This window comes from Acipenser ruthenus, chromosome 13, assembly GCF_902713425.1.
Source record: "Acipenser ruthenus chromosome 13, fAciRut3.2 maternal haplotype, whole genome shotgun sequence".
NCBI classification, from domain to species: domain Eukaryota; kingdom Metazoa; phylum Chordata; class Actinopteri; order Acipenseriformes; family Acipenseridae; genus Acipenser; species Acipenser ruthenus.
The window spans coordinates 20319552-20338089 of NC_081201.1; the positions used below are offsets into that span (position 1 = coordinate 20319552).

Consider the following 18538-nt stretch of genomic DNA (forward strand, 5'->3'; position numbering starts at 1 on the left):
GGCCCTCTGCAAGCACTGTTTAGTGAAGAAACCCCCATAGTATGATTCAAGTTTGGTGTTGTGTGTGTTTTTTTTTTTTTTTTTTTAATAATTGATTTATACGTTTTTTATTGGCATAAAACATATTTTTCTAAACATGTCATCGGGGGGAGTTTTATAGGGTATTAGCAGTTAAAATGGAGAAGTGCAATCCCATTGTATAATTCGGGTAGTTGACTACTGTGAAGGAGCCTTTGGTACTTTGCCAATGATTTTTGACGTGCAAGTTAGATAATAATGATGTACAGTATGTCTGTATTTTACACCATAGGGGACTTCTGTTATTTATATGTTTTGTTTTTTTTTCCCAGGCTGTGGAGGATGACTTTGTAGAAATGCGAAAGGATGACCCGCAGAGCATCTCGGCTGAGGACTTCCACAGAATGCTTGTTGTTGCTAGGTATGAATGCTCTTCATTCTTAGTGTTTTTAAAACTCTGTTAGCTAGAACAGTAGAGCATGTATCCGAAACAGAAGCCATTGCCAAATGAAGTACCAATATGTATAGCATGAACCTATACTGGATTTCAACACAGTGGTGCTTCAGGGGACCGCCGATCTATTTCTTGAAACATTACACATTACGTGTTTTGTCATACTGTAGAACAGTCACATTAATTGTGACTGACCAGTTTGCGAATGTGTGCAATTTGTCGGGTACCGTCTGAAACCCAGTCTGCACTCATCAGTGAAGTCTTTTAAATATTAAAATAAAATAATAATGAAAAAAGGATCAGGAACCAGAATGTTGTTAAAAAGAAAAAAATAAGAAAACAGTTATTTATTGTTCATACTGTTGTGTACATTGCATTAAAAAAAGCATTTTACAGCCGCTTTATACATTTTAAACAAACATAGAAAAATAAAGAAATGAGAACAGGAGTGTGACAGTAACCACTGTGATATTATCAGGAGCCTGTCCCTATTGACTCCCATTATATTCTGGCCAGACATTAACAGGAGTGATATCAAACGTGTCTGACCTGTGGAGTTTTAACCAACAATCAGTTGTTATACCTCCCTTTATTATTCCTTCCTAGTACTTCAAGCATGTCAGTCCTGACCTGAACACCCCCTGCCTGCCGTTCAGTCTTTTTGTTTAGTGTTTCTACTTTCCTGATTTGTGTGGTGTTGTGGTGAATTTGAGTAATGAAGTGTAACAGGTTGTCCTCTCAATATGACAGTGGGGTTAATGCTCTTCGGTTTTCTCTGTTGAATAGATTGCTGTCTCTAAGTGTTGGCCAGGCAACACTGTCCTGGGAGAGGTGGCTGAGGGCCAAGCAACTGGAAGTGCTGCGGACGACCCGGACAGAGCAACAAAAGTGTGTGAATGGGAATGAGCCGTGACCGCCACACACACCCATCCCTTACGGCACAGCGTCAACCAGTCAGCTCAGCCTCCTGGATCCAGCCAAGGAAAGGCATACAAAATAATTAGTGATGAAACTGAAAAAAAAAAAAACATTTTCTTAGGAAGAAAAAAAAAGGCTTATTATGGGGTGGTTTTTTTTTCTTTTTTTTTTCTTATAACCCAACTATGAACGTTGTTCTGTAACTAATGGATTTAGTTGCCTCCAGGTGATCTATAAACACCTCTTGTCAAATATAATTCAACTGTTTTTGTAAGCTGTCGAAAAAATAATTTTGAATCCTTTTCTTTTATATAAAAAATAAATAAAAAAAGCAACTTTCTAAAAGAAATTAAAGAATTTAATGTTTGTATAGGTTAGCATGTGTTGCCTTTATTTCCAATATAATGTTATTGGAGTAAGTATGTGCCAGTTTTTCAGTCAAATGAATAGAATATGGATGGAAATATGTCTTGTATACTGAAGCGATGCAGCTGTTAAGACATTACAGTACACGTCAGATTTAAATCTGCATAAAAATACTTATGGACAGTAATTGATCTCCGGTTAGTTTGTTTTTATAGTGTATTGTAATCACAAAGACAGTCTTGTTTAGTGCAATACATCTGTGCATACTTGTGGTGTGTTCATACGTGTGCGTTTCTGTTGCTACAGCCTGATTATTACTAAAAGTACTGTGTTGTCCCCCAATAATTTATTTTTATTTTTTTCAAATGTTAGGGAATGGTTTGTTTTAAATAAACATTTATTTAAATATTTGCAGTTCAGTTTACCACAGGTGGTTTACAAACTAATGTAAGTTTGTCAGCCTTAACTCTGACACAGATATTATTTTGGCCCATAAGTTCTTCAGCCGATGCCCATCTCCTGTTAGTCACGCAATGTTCCAAAGATGATTCACTTAGCTTACATTCCTAATGGCAGTAAAAAACATTTCATTTTGGAAGCATTCCCAGTTTCTATTACTGTAAGTCCCCATCTCTTGGCAGCTGAAAAGTATCACCTAAGAGCCGGCCTATCAGTGGTTATGATCAAGTTTATTTCTTCGTATTTTTTTTCCAGTTTTTAACAGTGTATTGAATTATGTTGGATTGCCAATCAGATCATCGATCACAATGGACCCTCTTCTATAAAATGAGATACAAAGAAACATGTCTTTGTAGAGCAAGAAATAATAAGCCAGGCTTTAAAAACATGTCTTTACATTTACATAGCTGAACCCAAATCAAATTGAAAATAAAAATCACTTTGTCTTTTACACACCGTATTTGACACATTTATTTACAGAAGTGCTCCAGGTTTGGTAGAAGCCCTTTGTTTTCTCCCCCATTAACTTTGTGTTGCAGGTAATGTGCTAGGAAAGTTGACTTCACTTCCTTCTTTAATGACCTGTTGCTAAGGGTAACAGTTCTAAACATTATCTTCGTGGCGCCTGTCTGGATGGGCCTAGTTTTTTTCTTGTCTTTTATAGTTAGGGCAATGTAAAATAAAGCTCAGGATACAAGCAGGTTATTGTGATGATAAGCTGGAGGCTAGAGAAGCACTGGACCATTTTGTGGTGCTTTTTAAAATAGGTTTCATGACAATCAACCTTGGAAATGAACCTGTCAGATCATGTTAAAAGTCAATGCTGTATGCTGGCTGACAGCAAGCACCCTACGGTAGTGTAAGACACAGGAGGTGAACTAAATGTAACAGACAGAAACAAAGAGTGAAAATAAAGAACAACAGCAAAACAATCAGCAAGTATCTTTAAATGGCTTCATGAATGCGATGTCAGACGTCAACATTTTAACACCATGAGCAATTTGGAAACCAACACGAATGCAGTATACACAGTTCACAATGAAGTGGGGGTGATAGTGGGGTGACTTGAGTATATGGTGGTTGAATGTGATGGCTGTCTCCATTGCAGAAACTTTAAAGGGTAAAGTGAAGAAATGTAAAAATGTCCTGTTTTTCAGAAAGAGCAAAGGCATTGATGAATTTGTAAACAGAACCTAAAACCATGCAGTTATTACACAACAGGACTCGTCACTTCTTGCCCAGATGCCCACTTCAAACAAAGGAACCAGCTGCTTTTCAAGCCTGACAGACAGTGTAAAAAAACATTACTGAGCGCAGAAACACAAAAGAACAGGCCATAACAACATAACATAAACTATGGACCTACAGTGCCTTGCAGAAGTATTCACCCCCCTTGGACTTTTCCACATTTTGTACTGTTACAACCTGGAATTAAAATGGATTTAATTAGGATTTTTTGTCACTGATCTACACAAAATAGTCCATAATGTCAAAGTGGGGAAAAAAATCTACATATTTTTCAAAATTATTTACAAATAAAAAACTGAAAAGTCTCGATTGCATAAGTATTCACCCCCTTTGCTGTGACACCCCTAAATAAGCTCTGGTGCAACCAATTGCCTTCAGAAGTCACATAATTAGTTGAATGGAGTCCACCTGTGTGCAATTAAAGTGTCACATGATCTCAGATTAAATACACCTGTTTCTGGAAGGCCCCAGAGTTTGTTAGAGAGCATATCTAAACAAACAGCATCATGAAGACCAAGGAGCTATCAAAATAAGTCTGGGATAAAGTTCTGGAGAAGCACCAATCAGGGTTGAGTTTTAAAAAAATATCCCAAACTTTGAACATCCCCCGGAGCACTGTTAAATCCATTATTAAAAAAATGGAAAGAATATGGCACAACCGCGACTCTGCCGTCCACCAAAACTCAGTGACCAGGTAAGGAGGGCATTAGTCAGAAAAGCAACCAAGAGGCCAATGGTAACTCTGAAGGAGCTGGAGAGATCCACAGCTAAGATGGGAGAAACCGTCCATGGGACAACTATAACCCGGATGCTCCCCAAAGCTGGGCTTTATGGAAGAGTGGCGAGAAGAAAGCCATTGCTGAAAAAACCCATATCAAATCCCGTTTGGATTTTGCCAAAAGGCATGTGGGAGACACAGCAAACATGTGGAAAAAAGGTTCTTTGGTCTGATGAGACCAAAATTGAACTTTTTGGCCTTAGCGCAAAACGCTATGTGTGGCGCAAAGCCAACACTGCTCATCACCCTGAGAACACCATCCCCACGGTGAAGCATGGTGGTGGCAGCATCATGTTATGGGGATGCTTTTCATCGGCAGGGACTGGGAAACTGGTCAGGATTGAGGGCAAGATGGATGGAGCCAAATACAGGGAAATTCTAGAGGAAAACCTGTTTCAGTCTGCAAGAGACCTGGGACTGGGGCGGAGGTTCACCTTCCAGCAGGACAATGACCCTAAACACACAGCCAAAGCTACACTGGAGTGGTTTAAAAACAAGAACCTGAAGGTCTTAGAACGGCCCAGTCAAAGCCCAGACCTGAATCCGATTGAGAATCTGTGGCAAGACTTGAAAATTGCTGTTCAACAACGGTCCCCATCCAACTTGACAGAGCTTGAGCAATTTTGCCAAGAAGAATGGGCAAAAATTGCAGGATCCAGATGTGCAAAGCTGGTAGAGACTTACCCAAAAAGACTCACAGCTGTAATTGCTGCCAAAGGTGTTTCTACCAAGTATTGACTCAGCGGGGTGAATACTTATGCAACCAACAAATGTCTTTTTTTTTGTTTAATTAACTTTTGTGTCACAATAAAAAAATATTTTAAACCTTCAAAGTGTTAAGTATGTTGTGTAAATCAAATGGTAAAAATCCCAATTAAATCCATTTTAATTCCAGGTCGTAACACTACAAAATGTGGAAAAGTCCAAAGGGGGTGAATACTTATGCAAGGCACTGTAAATTGTGAGCTAAAAATGATGCTAATATAATAGAGCTACTGGGTTATTTGTACTGTGTTTACTCACATACCAGAGCCTCTGACACATGTCATCTCTCATCCCTGCTCTATCTAGTAACTCAAAATAAAACCCATTCCAGCCAGGTACCGCTCAGTGCTTACCTAATAGTAATTAATACAAACTTTCAGTTACCTAAAAAAAACAGGCACAAGCATAGTTGGCAATCAGTCTATGTCCCAGTCATTAAAATAGATCAATGACATGCTTCATACAGGTACAGGGATCATTAGGATAAAAAAAACACCATGTATCTCTCCTTCCACACAGTTAACAGCAAGGCAGCATGTCTCAGACAGCACGCCTCTGGTGTAAACTAGTCAGTAAATTAAATCAGTTGTAATTAGTTATATAAGCTATCGTCGTCATCTCATTTCTGTGCAGTTTACACACTGGTCAGTCAGTGCTGACTGCACTCAGAGTTGAAACAATTATCTCCTCGTCTCTGAGCAACAGTTAATGACAGCTGTGATATTATTGTGATCTGTTTGGTCTTGAAAAAGTATTTTTGATAATCATATTATCTGCAGTAAGCATGTTTCTGACATTCACTTAGAGCAAAGGATTTGTTCCTGTAGACAAACCAATTTGTCCATAATGACATCCTGGGGTGTGGGCAGGCAGGGTGTACTGTGGGAGAGATCAGATGTTTGACATTATTGTAAAAAGCCAACAAGCTTTTTAAAAACAGACTGAAAAAGATAGAAAGAACTACTAACTTGGGTGAACAATTGAGGAAACTTGAAACATGAGTTAAGATCATCGTGAGTATTTAAGATGTCATTACCGTCCTACCTACTGCTGACAGTTGTAATAATTTCCTGTGGCATTTGTAAAGGTCTGACTTAAATGAGTTTGCTGGCTTGAACCTACTCAATATAATTAAACCAATTCAAGGAGCATGTAGTGCGTACAATCGACAAACACTGGCAGTCACTTGTGCAGAAACCCACTGTCCATGGTAGAATGAGAGAAAGACACAGAAAGAAACAGAAAAAGCCCAAAGAACTGCTGTGTTTATTCTTTTTTTATTAAAATATTTCCCCTTGTACATCCCTCACAATTTAAAATACAGCATACCGTTTATTTACCCCTTATGTAAAGACATGAAGTTTATTATTTTTTATTATGTTTATTTAAACACTCCAAAGAGAAACAAATAAAAAACAGTACTGTGATAAAACAGGAATAAATAAAGACATTTAAAACATGTACAATAAAAGTCTGAATACCAGAGGTGACGAGAATTCTGCTGCTGCTTGACCTCACGACACAGGAGGCGGTACAACACCCAACAACGTGTAAGACACTTGAGAATGTAAAACACACACATGTACCAAAAGAGGCTTTCATTCTAGAACAACAAGGCTACTGGGGCTGTACAGTTAATACACAGCACTCTAAGTGCAGGCTCTCGGACAGTACTATTGCCTATAGATAGATAGATAGATATATTTGATACATTTCTGCTTTCAGCTAATAATTGATATAGGTTCTGTTCTGTGCAGATCTGTCCCAGTTTTTTAATAAACCTCACTGATCAACACTACCCGCTATTTATTATTCCTATTCTAACCATGGTCACGGTCAAAGCACATCAACAGGAAACCTTTTTGAAAATTAAGCAACTCTTATCCCTTGAATTGGAGAATTGCGGGGTCAAAAACATGTTCTACACAAGAATTTAATATTAATACATGATTACCTTTATTTTTTTTAGTAAAGCGGTATAGTAAAGACAACCATTTCAGCTACCAGGAATGTGTGAACACGCAAGCTCACTGTATAACTTCTCTTTAAAAATACAACTACTTCTCTGGTAACTAATTAGTTCAGAGCATTTTAGAGAGGGAATGCATAAGTTAATGGAAAGACTTATTCTTACTAAAGGAGTAATCCTCAATGCTGTAAAACACAAGTTCTCATTAACAACTTTCTCACAGCCCCCCCTTTGTGTTTTATTTTTACTTAAGGTGAAACCCACTGTTCCTGTCACAACATTATAAGTGCACTTCCTTCCTGTGTTACAGACAATAGGCTCCTACCTGAGGTTTACACTCACATCCAGTGTTGGGGTCCTATTTCTTGTAACACAGGAAGTGAATGGAAAGAGTAACAGGATAACTGGGTCTCACCGAGGTGGAAGATAAATCTACAAGGGGCAGATTAGAACGACACTAATAAGAATTTAAAGCAGTGATAGTCACACCTTAAAGTTAGGAACAGCCTGATTTTGTCCAGTGTCAGCACTATTACGCACATTTTGAAATGTCACCGTTGGAAAATCTGCCTGAAACAAGGAGACAGGCAGCCTGGGTGCCACAATACACAGTGCCAGTAGATATAGAGTCCCTGGACCACTGAGCCCCAGCGCTGGTCTAAAGCAGGACTTGATGTGAGCTTCAGTTAGAACGGCACTGTGCCAGTTCCAGTGTACTTGTAAACCTAACCTGAACCCCCTCAGAGGAAAACTATTGCTCTTCTTTCATGCTGCATGTCGCTGTCACTGGAAACCGACATCGTCCATACTGCGCGGGCGTGGATTTCTGAATTTAAAAGGGAGGGTTCATACCAGATGCCATTTTCTGTCTATGATCCTTAATAGTTGAACATCCTGTATAATCTGCCTGAGGCTGATCGCCGTCTTTGTTTTAAAATTTGTTACCATAAAATCGTAAAATAAATAAAAAAAAAATATTTGCGAGGTGCAATCGATCTGAAGATAAAAATTAATTAAACATGAATTGATTTTACACCTAGATAGATAAGATGACAAACATCACATTTTTAAACACAATTACCTTTGTTTTTGTTTCTGAAAAAAGGGTGTTTCAGTCCTGTAATCGTCATTGAATTTCCAACAAACCCTCCCTTTAAATTCAGAAATGCGCTCATGCGCAGTACACATGATGTCAACTTATTTCCCGGTTGACCAACTTCCTGTGACACTGGTTAGACTCAGTGACTGTGTACCCTTTCCAGAGCGATAATTTGTTAAGGCTGTAAAAAAATAAAATCTTCAGGTTTTCGCCCTGTGTCCTCTCTCATGTACAAATTATTCAAACCGTTACCGAACACATATCCCGCTGGGACCACCTGGATTGTTTGAGAGCATTTTACAGCACCCTGGATTGCTTCAACGAGCTCTCTGTGGTTCTCTCGGGATCACCCCTAAAAATAAGTGGCTGAAGCAATCCGGGGGGATTCCTCAGTAGTATAAAATGCTTTAAAGAAATCTAGTTTTGGTTTATGCCAGCGTGGTAAAGGTTGATCAGATCAACCGCTAAGTTTCAATACCCATAGTTTTATATACTGTAAAACTGCTGTATTTGCATATCCTTTTTGCATCTGTGCTAAAAGACAATAGCCAAGAGCACATGTCACATCATTGCTATTGGTAATACAATTAGGAATACTTGAACACAAAAATACTACAATTTTAAAACTTAGAAAACCTAAAGATTTGTTTATCAGAGCCTTAACTTTAGAGGTTTAGAGGTTTATAATATTCTGTTGCTTTGAGAAATGGCACTAATTTGCACTGACAATCCACCACCATTCCTTGTAAATACCTGAAATACAAAGACAGTTGTTTTAAACCAAACTATGGGAACCTCTCATTTTGGAGTTCTTGAGCCAGGACAGAGGGCACAGTCACACCGTTCTCCTACCTTGCATATCTTCTACACTACAAATGCTGTAAACATTGGTAAAGGAGCTTTTTCTGGAAGCAGGGATCTTCGCTACAGGATTGTGTTAATCCTCTAAGACAGCTTCTTCTTTGTGCAAGCTTATATCTACTGATGCTTAACTAGAAGCCACACAGACAAGAGAGAATCTACTGGGGGAAAAAGTCCAAAACAGAGAAGGCTAAATCTGGATGATCCTTGTCTGGCACTGTGTAAACATTGCTTTGAAGTCGCTCTGCTGGGCTTCGTTAATAGACTCCGGTTCGGGGCTCTTCTGGACCTTGGCCACGGCAAAGTTGATGCCTTGGGTCAGGCCTGCCTGGGTCATGCTGGCCACCTGGACCATGGAGCTGCGGATCTTGGCGAAGGGAGACGCCACCCGGCTGCCGTTGCCCTCCGCGGGGGATGGGCCTGTGCTGGCCTGCAGCTGAGAGCCCAGGCTCTTCTGCGAGGATGAAGAAGCCGCAGAAGTGGCTGGCTGGACGGAGAGCAGATTGGCTTCCAAAGAGGTAGCCACGTCAAGTTGGGAAGGCCTGGACAGCTGCTGATCCCTCTGCTCCGGATGCCCTTCTACATCTCTGGGAGGGTTACTGCTGCTGTGACCTGAAGCTGGCAGGGGTTGGTTGAAACCAAGCTCCTCCATGGAGGGATCTTTGCTTTGTGCATCCTGCACAAACTGCTGGCAATAGGCATCGATGGGGGTCCCGAAATCAATCAGAGCGGCTTCCTCCGAGGGTGTCGGATGCTCGTAAGACTTGCCATTATTCTCTGGCTGGTTTTCCGGCTTGCGGTCACAGTCTGTGACGCAGATCATGGAGGGAGGAGCCGGAATGCCAGAGATGTCGGTGCTGGTGATGGACTGTGTGCGGCTCCCCAAGCGAGGAGCTGCAGCCACAATGCCGCAGCTGGGGAGAACGTAGTCAAAGTTCTCCAGAGAGCCGGCCAGCTGCCTGTCCTCGTCTTCATTGGGCAGAAACTCGTTGGAGTGAAAGGAGTCTGAGTCCGAGGAGATCTCCAGGTCGGACTCCGAGCGGTCCTTGAGAGCCCCCGCCACGGTGCTGTCCGAAGTCTCCAAGCTGCTGTCGGATTTCCAGAGGTTCACCTTCAGGTTGGGCTTCAGAAAGTTGACCTTCATCTCTGGCTTAGAAAAGCTGCCCAGCTTCCCCAGGGGTTTGAAGCTCCCCATGTTCACATTGGACTTGGTCTGCTTGACTTTCTGGTTCAGGGAGGAGAATTTGTTGAGCAGGAAGTTCTTGCCCTGGGCCAGGCCCATGCTCCCCAGAACCTGGCCCTCGCTGTTCTTGGTCCGGATGCTGATGATGTCCTCATGGGGTTTGCTGTGCCTTCTGCAGATGGAGAAATGCTAATTATTGAAAACAGCCGAAAGATTATGAGTGCATTTAGTAATGCAGAGTTATTCACTGTGCTTGTCCTGGCTATGAAAGAAAAAGAAAAATCAATGTGGTCATATATTTGAGGCTGGCACTGGTACCCGCACCCATCCCAGATCCTGTCATCTTTCTGAATTCAAAGAGCAAGTTGTTAAAATGTGCTGCCCCCTTCCCTTTCTATGACGAATCATTCTGACATATTATGTATATATAAAAACAAACTACTCTTCAGTTCTAGTTGCCAGCCACAGACAATGTAACAGGCTAGATCAGCCAAATTGTCTATAGGAATAAAAGCCAGTGCCATCTATTAAACACCTACTATGTATTGTCAGCAACACAAAAGGAACCCTAATCCACCGCAGGTATTCATTACAGCAGTGTGGAGTAGTGGTTAGGGCTCTGGACTCTTGACCGGAGGGTTGTGGGTTCAATCCCCAGTGGGGGACACTGCTGTTGTACCCTTGAGCAAGGTACTTTACCTAGATTGCTCCAGTAAAAACCCAACTGTATAAAAGGGTAATTGTATGTAAAATAATGTGATATCTGTATAATGTGAAATAATGTATAATGTGATATCTTGTAACAATTGTAAGTCGCCCTGGATAAGGGCGTCTGCTAAGAAATAAATAATAATAATAATAATTACATTGCGCTGGTGCTCCCGAATTTAAAGATTCCTTGGCAGATCCAGCCTGTGTTACATGTCTGTGACAAAGAGCGGATTCTGAACTCAGGCCAAAGCACCTTAGCACAGACGATACCAAATAGAAAAAAAACTAAATATTTGAGTAAATGCAATAAGAACAACAGAGACTGTAAACATGATAAAAGGATAACTGAACACCAAAAAAAAACAAAATTCTCGTTACGAGAAATTTAAAAAACATACTTACAAACTTCCCCAGCAAAAAATGATTTAATTTGCAATCAAGGTAATTCTCCTATCCGTAATAGTTTGTTTTTTATCAATGTATTACTTCCCAAATGGGACCCAGATAATCAGAAGACCTTTTCCACTTGGGAATTATCAATCATTATTAAAAGGATAACGCTAATGAAGTGCCTGCCGCATAATATCTTCTCGTCTGTGTTAGACCAGCACATTTTTCACTTGTTATAGACGGAGTCCTCATCAGTGACAAAACACACTATTTCAATTGCATTCCCCGATTTCCTAGTCAATGACACTGCTGTAAGTAATTAAGCCAATTAAATCATGGAAGTCAATCTCAATGATAGTTTAATGTGGATGTGCCTTAGTGGATCCAGTTGGGAGTTTCTAATTCTCTCTGTGGCTGCTGGCAGAGATACAGTAAAGACATGGATCTTTCAAATGGCTCCTCCATACAGGCAAGGCCATGACTGAGTGCAAAGACCACCCTGGCATAGGCAATCATAGCATGCATTGAAGAGTAAGCTTTCATTATTATTATTACCACTACTCACCGTTTTCTGATGTTTGCAATAATTCCGAGTGGTTCCGATCACAATTACTATAATACTGTTTCTTACTTTTTATTCAGTTCAGGAGTTGCTCTTCCATTCCAGTTGTTTGCCACAGACATGTGACATAGGCTAGATCCGCCTAGTGTCTTTACAGAAGTAAGAGCCAACATCATCAGCTACTTTGGATCATTATTTGTATTTTGCTGGCAATACACTAGCTGTGCATTAGATGGTGCTAGTGCTTACTAATATAAAAGACAGTTGATCTAGCCGAACGTGTGTATGGCAGACGACTCGAACTCATAGTCAAGCACCTTATCAAAAAAGAAACAAACATTATTTGAATAACTGCAATAAGAACTACTCAGAATGACTGCAAACCTCACACAACGTCATTTGAAGCAACTTACTCAAAGCAAGGGATTGCATAATGATGCTTAAGATTAAACCCTCTTTGACATTGAGATACAGATAATCCATTTTTATTAGCTGCACTACCAAAAATGATCTATGAAACAAAGATAATTACCCTGCCTTACTGGCAAATGATCTTGCCAGATTACCAATAACTTGTACACAATTTCCAAAAATAACTAAGGTCCCGAACACTATTGAAAAGTTGGATCGTGTCTAAGTTTCTAAGTGGCTCAAATCTGTTACCATGATGACTTTACCGCACCATGATGACTTTCACAAAACAACTTTGTATAAGTTAGAAAGAATCAAGAATCGCTAAGTCTCTAAGTGGGTCAGATTTACCGTAACAAAAACAAAAATCACTCAGACTGGCCAGCACTCAGCGCTATCCCACTCTAGTTTAGTTTCTTCCTGGTACTGACATACCTCTCCAGCTTCTTCTCCACAACAGCTACGTCCAGTTCCATGGCCTGCTTGGTGATGCGCAGCATTTCAGCGATGCACTGAAGAGTATCTGAAATCACATTAACAGCTTGACAGTTCCTGCTGAACAGCTTGTTTGAAGACTTTCACATTTCTGCATTAAGATTGGTGTCTTGACAGTGAGTCTGACGATGGAGTTACAAGGTCACATTGCCACATGCATGGAATGAGGAAGTCTGTTCAGGGCTGGCAGTTACAATTCTCCAGGCAAGCTCAAAGCCAGGTAAAGGCAGATTTAGAGAAAAATGATAAGTCAATACGGGAGCAGCACGATTGCAAAGACCATACAAGCAATTAAAATGGCATTTTAAGTTTCTATTAGAATTTAGTGAAAAGCAATGTTGGACACTGCAGCTTTCATTTTTTTTTCTTTTATAAATCAATAGAAATCATAAAATATAAAGTAGATCTCGATATTAATGCGATACAGGCATCTGATCACATTAATATTGTTTATAGTATTCTTTGTATCAGATAGAAATGACATCACATACACATTAGCTATACTGCATTGATAATCTTTTTAAATGTTAAATATAGTACTGGATACAGTAAGATACAAGCTGATTTTCACCCCACTCAGCCTATGAGGATATCAGCTTGTAAAGCACCCTCTGATATTCTGTATATCCAGTATAAAATCTAAGCCTCTGCACTCCTCAGTTTACATTATGTGCCTGCGACTGGCCCTCACATCTTCTAACACACCAGTTTGAACCACGCGATCATGTTATTTTTAAACTCTGCTACAGACGCTGCAGTCATCGCTGTGAAAGTAATGTGTTCAGATTCACAGAGGACTGAAGCCTGCACAATGTGGTTCACAACAGGAACCCTGCCTCTCGCCAACTTAAACTGAACTGACAGCTACAGCAGCCAGGCATATTGGCATATTGTTTTAAAAAGGAAGGTATTACACAACAATAAACATGTTTAACTCTAAACAGTTAACTGTGGGAGGGTAAAGTGTCCCACAATCATGTTCATTTTTACAGAATAAATCTTTCATAGTTTATTTAAAAAAGCCATTAACATCCCCTGTGTGAGGGTTAGGGTTAGGGTTAGGGTTAGGCGCAACCGATCAGGCAAAGAGGCTGGGAGTCAGGCATCTGTTGAAATAGAGATGCTATTGAGACTTATTAAAATAAAACAGATTATTTTTTAGCATCAACCCACGTGAGCTCCTTCCTATGCCCCATCCTCTAAAAGACTGAACATACAGCTGAATTGCAGCTTTTTATACACACCTGCCTCATTTCAACAAACTGAATAATTCATGAATTGGACCCCCATTCATGGCCTACAGTTTTCTCCACTCTATTCACATTCTCACATAGAAATGGGTATTTAAATCAAGGCTCAAACTTAACCCTTTGCTGGGTTCATTTAATAAACACACATTTAACAACAACACTATTAAACATTTACACCAAAAGTAAAACAAATATGAAAATAATATTGTTACAGATGCAGTTGGTGGAATTATGTGCCCTCAAACTGTAGAATATGGAGGTGAAAACAAGTACCAGTGCATAATAAGTTAACACAAAATAGGTGACCAAAGTAAACACTATTTAGAAGTCAGGAGTTTTAACCCTGTCACAGTATGTTATTGCACACACATTTTAATGAGCTATGAATGTGATATGCGCTGCTACAGTTCTACAAAGCTGTAGAAGCATGTGTATTCTGAGGCACACCATTTTCAAGGACAAAGGAACCCTTGGATGGGGTGTTAAGTGCTAGCCTACATAATTAAACCTGGTATCAGAAAATGACTTGAATTCAGTCCCCTCTTACTGTGGGAGAGAACAGCTACATGGTTTCCTTTACAAAGTAAACAAGTGTAAAGCATATACCTTTCCCATCTTCCTCTGGGCTGCGGGTCACGGCTCGGAGCGTGTGGAAGTACCCGCTGGTCTCCTGGTGTTTGTAATGCAGCCTCATGCAGGAGAACTTGGGCTTCCCAAAGAACGTGGGCTCAGGGCCTTCAGGGTACAACACAGAGATAACCATGTGCGTCACTGAGGGTTAGACACTGTGACAAGACGTAATGTTCATTAGTCCCCTTGGTACCACCAAACCAAATGGGAGCCCTGGCCAGTACGCCTTATAAATCTGGCCCCCTTCTAGCGAGGGAGCACTATATAATGGAAGTTGGGACCTTGTTAAGCACTGGAAGATCGGAATATAAATGAATATGTGTAATCTGCATGGAATGTACATATGTGGTTCTTGTTCTGAAATGCTTAATTTGTTCCCTGGTGAAAAATAAATAAACACCCTGGAGCACAACTTGAGAGGCAGAGTTGAAAATCATTGCCGTGCGGTATAAAGGCATTAGACAGTTTGATGATTGCATTTCTGACTGCAGCTGCCCTATCTACAATGAGAGGATTCAATTTAGTGAGCTAACTGTTTCCTAGTTTCTTGGGTAAACAGTTTCTTGAACAAAACAGCATGGCCACTTTCACATTAGACCTTTTTTTTAGCATATAGTCAGTGTGTTTAAAAATGTTCATCAAGCTCACCAAAATATTTTAAATGGATCACCACCCACTGTCTTTATACACAGTGGTGCATTTGGGGTTTCCTATTGTATTCCCCCTGTCTTCTTGAAACAGACCAACAGTATTTCAGTAAGGCCCCTTTAATGTTAGCCTTCATTCCAAGTTCAGATTGGTAGATCTAGTGAGTGGAGCAGTTTCTTACCTATTTCTATCTTCTCCAGGTTTTCTAGACTCAGCCTCTGATACTGGTTGACTTTGTCAGCTTCGTCATCGTAGCTGTGAAGAGTCAATAACACCTGTAAGCACTTCATAGTTACTTCCAGTTACTTGAACAAAATGAGTAACTTATTACTTTGAAAAAATGTAGCTAGTTCAAGCTACAGTTAAAAACAGTTATTTCTCGAGCACGTCTGTCAGGCTGCAGCTCGATACATTCTTTGAGTGTGGTACAGTCTGGTATGTCTGTCTTTTATAATACTCGCTGATCATTCACAAATCAGGATGTTTCGAATGAACAGATCTAATGGACACTTACTACGCCACGTAGTAGGCACAGTTAGACAGCAGCAGCAGAACATCCACATCCTTATGGGTGGCATCAATCAGACTGCAAAAGAGAAGAAGTTGGGGTTGAGGATCCACAGGAAATGAGGAGGGCTATAGCAGAAGCACTAGCTGTCCAGCTGTCCATGAGTTTACTTTATTATGAGTGAAGCGTAACCCTAGAATACGAGAATAGGGCTCGAGTCCGTGAAACTAGATATACCAACTTATGGTATAAAGGGGCATACATACTGTACACACATGTGGGCATTTATAAATCATGTACAAGAAATCAACGAATCACTGTTAGGGGTTTGTCATAATTCTAAATGGTATCCTGTGTACAGATGTTATCATTGGTAAATAGCAGTTACTATGTTGTGTGTATTTATAAAAGAGAGATCATTGCAGACAATTTGAGCAGACAGAGCTACACATAACGTAGTAACTTATAAGACAAGGGTAGTTTACTGGTTATTAAAGGAGTTATGTTTCTTATACTACTAGAGTGCTCAGCAGTTTCGCTGGGATGTATCTTTCTATGGAGCTGAAAGAGTTCAAATGGAGTGGAGATAAATTATTATTTATTTCTTAGCAGACGCCCTTATCCAGGGCGACTTACAGTCGTAAACAAATACATTTCAAGAATAAATGTGAAGGACTGGTTGCCTGCCAATAAAAACACAAGAATTACTGATTCAAATCTTCTCTGGAAGCTCGGCCACAAAGCCAGGATGAAGAAACTTCCATAAAAACCTGCCACCAGGTTCTATCCATCTATAAAGCAGAGGCATAAGATTCCAGCCAACTGTCTCGGCCTGGATCCAGGAAAGTGAAACACTCTCCCAGATCGATGTCTTGTACTGTCATGCTAATGAGACAGCCTGCAGCCTGCCCAGAGCGGGGAATTAAACTGGCAAACTGGAGAGCAGGAGAATTCAAGTACATATCAGAGATTCAGCTAGTCAGCAATATATGCAATTTGTGAGTCATGAGATCCACTGAACCCAATCTGAAGATCGCATGCGCCTCTGCCCTAGAAAAGGGAATGTGTCACTTCTTTAGCGACGGTCTTAATGACCACGAACCTGGTTCTACACAAACCACACCATAGCGTCTTCAGTGCGTTATTATTATGGGATGTCTGTGTCGTTCGCTTCTCCTGCGGTGCGCATTGCTTATTTATTTATTCGCTCCTGCAGCCTTCAGGACCAGCACTACTATAAACGCAATGAAATGTAAAGGCACGTTCCATAACCATTATAAAACAAGTTTATTTCATAATTACGTACGTAGCTCTTATAATGCATTAAAATATGTATGTATAAAGAAACACAAAATCTAGTTATTATTTTTAATGACCTTCTTATTTTTTTGTTTAAAATGGCATACAAACCTGCATGGCTCGTGCTAAATTCTAAATTGTTTTGGATCTTTAGAGAAATGGAAGAATTTTCTTTTGCTAACTATATAGACGGAAATATGATTGCCTGCCCCAGGCACTAAATGTCTGGTTACGGCTCTGAATGTGTATGATCAACTGCTCATCTGTTAACAGCACATTAACTAAAAGCTGGATCTTGCAACTCTTGTTTAATAAACTACTGTATGTATTCTCCATCAAGCCTCTCTAACTGTCTTTTCCCCGGTCAGTCACGAACTGTTTTTGGACACGGCTGTCTAACCACATTTCCTTTGCTTTGCCTTCGCTGATACACTATGATGAACCATGTTGTGAAGCAGCCTATCAATCACGACTGTCCTTGCTACCGTGTCACTTGCTCGATGTGCACCCACTAGTATACCAATGCTGTTCTGCTCTCACAGCTTTACATGCGTGTCCCATCAAACGATCAGCCTAATTCAGGGCGATTCAAAACCCAATCGGAAAGACAGGTCCTAAAAAAGTGGCTGGGCAGTGTATATATTTTTTTTATTTTGTACTTGGCAACATTTTATATTTAGCACCCAGGGTGGAATCACATTTACCATGCTTTTCCCATGGTTATTCTATACCATGCATTTCCCATCGTCTGTGCTTTAGAATGCTTACCTATGCCTTGCCGTGCTCTTGCTGTGCTCTATTACACTGTGCTACACTTTTACTATGGAAAGCATTCATCAGGGTGACACTAAGATGAGCCCGGAGAGCGTGCACTGACCTGGGATCGCAGTCGAGGAGCGCCCAGCCCCCGTGGAACTTCTCCTCCTCTGGCAGCAGCAGCCTCATGTAGTTCTGCAGCAGGAGGCTGACCTGCTCCTGCTGGCTGCGCTGGCTGTCCCTCTGCAGAGCCTCGTGCTCCTTCTCCTTGGTGAAGACTGTGTACAGGTCCTCTGTCACCGGGATCCCCATCATCAGATCTGCACACAGACACAGGTCTCTCGAGGTCACTCACACAGCAGGGACATTACCAGCAATATTAAAACGTCAGAAATGTATGCTAAAGGCAGTGTATTGTGATGCCCTGTCGTGACTGATTCTGACTCCCGTTGGTAAGATGAGTTTGAAAGCTCTATAACACCATCTGCAGCTGAGTCTGGCTCTTTTGCATAGCGGTTAAGATGCTCAATAGTGGTGTGTGTTGTCACCAGCCTCTGCCCTGTTAATATGGTTAAACATTCACTACAATTCAAGTACCAGTTCCACATTGCCAGGGTTATGAATCCCCTGCTGAGTTTTATCATTATGTTCAATAACACTAGACATGCACTGTAATAACAGTTGATTGAATTTGTCAGTTGCCATATACTCTAGGTTACACACTGATGTCAACTTGTGCGAATAAACATTTGCCTGTATT

At 40.6% G+C, this 18538-nt stretch overlaps 2 protein-coding genes across 4 annotated transcripts in view; one reads left to right on the top strand and one right to left on the bottom strand.

Moving 5' to 3' along the window:
- mcmbp (minichromosome maintenance complex binding protein) overlaps positions 1-2666 on the top strand; it is a 33542-nt gene extending 30876 nt beyond the window's left edge. For both annotated transcript variants that reach the window (XM_034029770.3, XM_059035703.1), the window contains exons 15-16: positions 351-439; positions 1259-2666. In XM_034029770.3, the coding sequence (XP_033885661.3) occupies positions 351-439; positions 1259-1385 (216 nt within the window). In that variant the 3' untranslated portion in view covers positions 1386-2666. The remainder of the gene's footprint in view (positions 1-350; positions 440-1258) is intronic.
- A 3605-nt stretch (positions 2667-6271) lies between these two features.
- Positions 6272-18538, bottom strand: part of inpp5f (inositol polyphosphate-5-phosphatase F) — a 105598-nt gene continuing 93331 nt past the window's right edge. For both annotated transcript variants that reach the window (XM_034031411.3, XM_059035704.1), the window contains 6 exons: positions 17900-18098; positions 15730-15801; positions 15397-15470; positions 14544-14672; positions 12628-12715; positions 6272-10290 (listed from right to left, as the gene is read on the bottom strand). In XM_034031411.3, coding sequence (XP_033887302.2) covers positions 9126-10290; positions 12628-12715; positions 14544-14672; positions 15397-15470; positions 15730-15801; positions 17900-18098 — 1727 coding nt within the window. In that variant the 3' untranslated portion in view covers positions 6272-9125. The remainder of the gene's footprint in view (positions 10291-12627; positions 12716-14543; positions 14673-15396; positions 15471-15729; positions 15802-17899; positions 18099-18538) is intronic.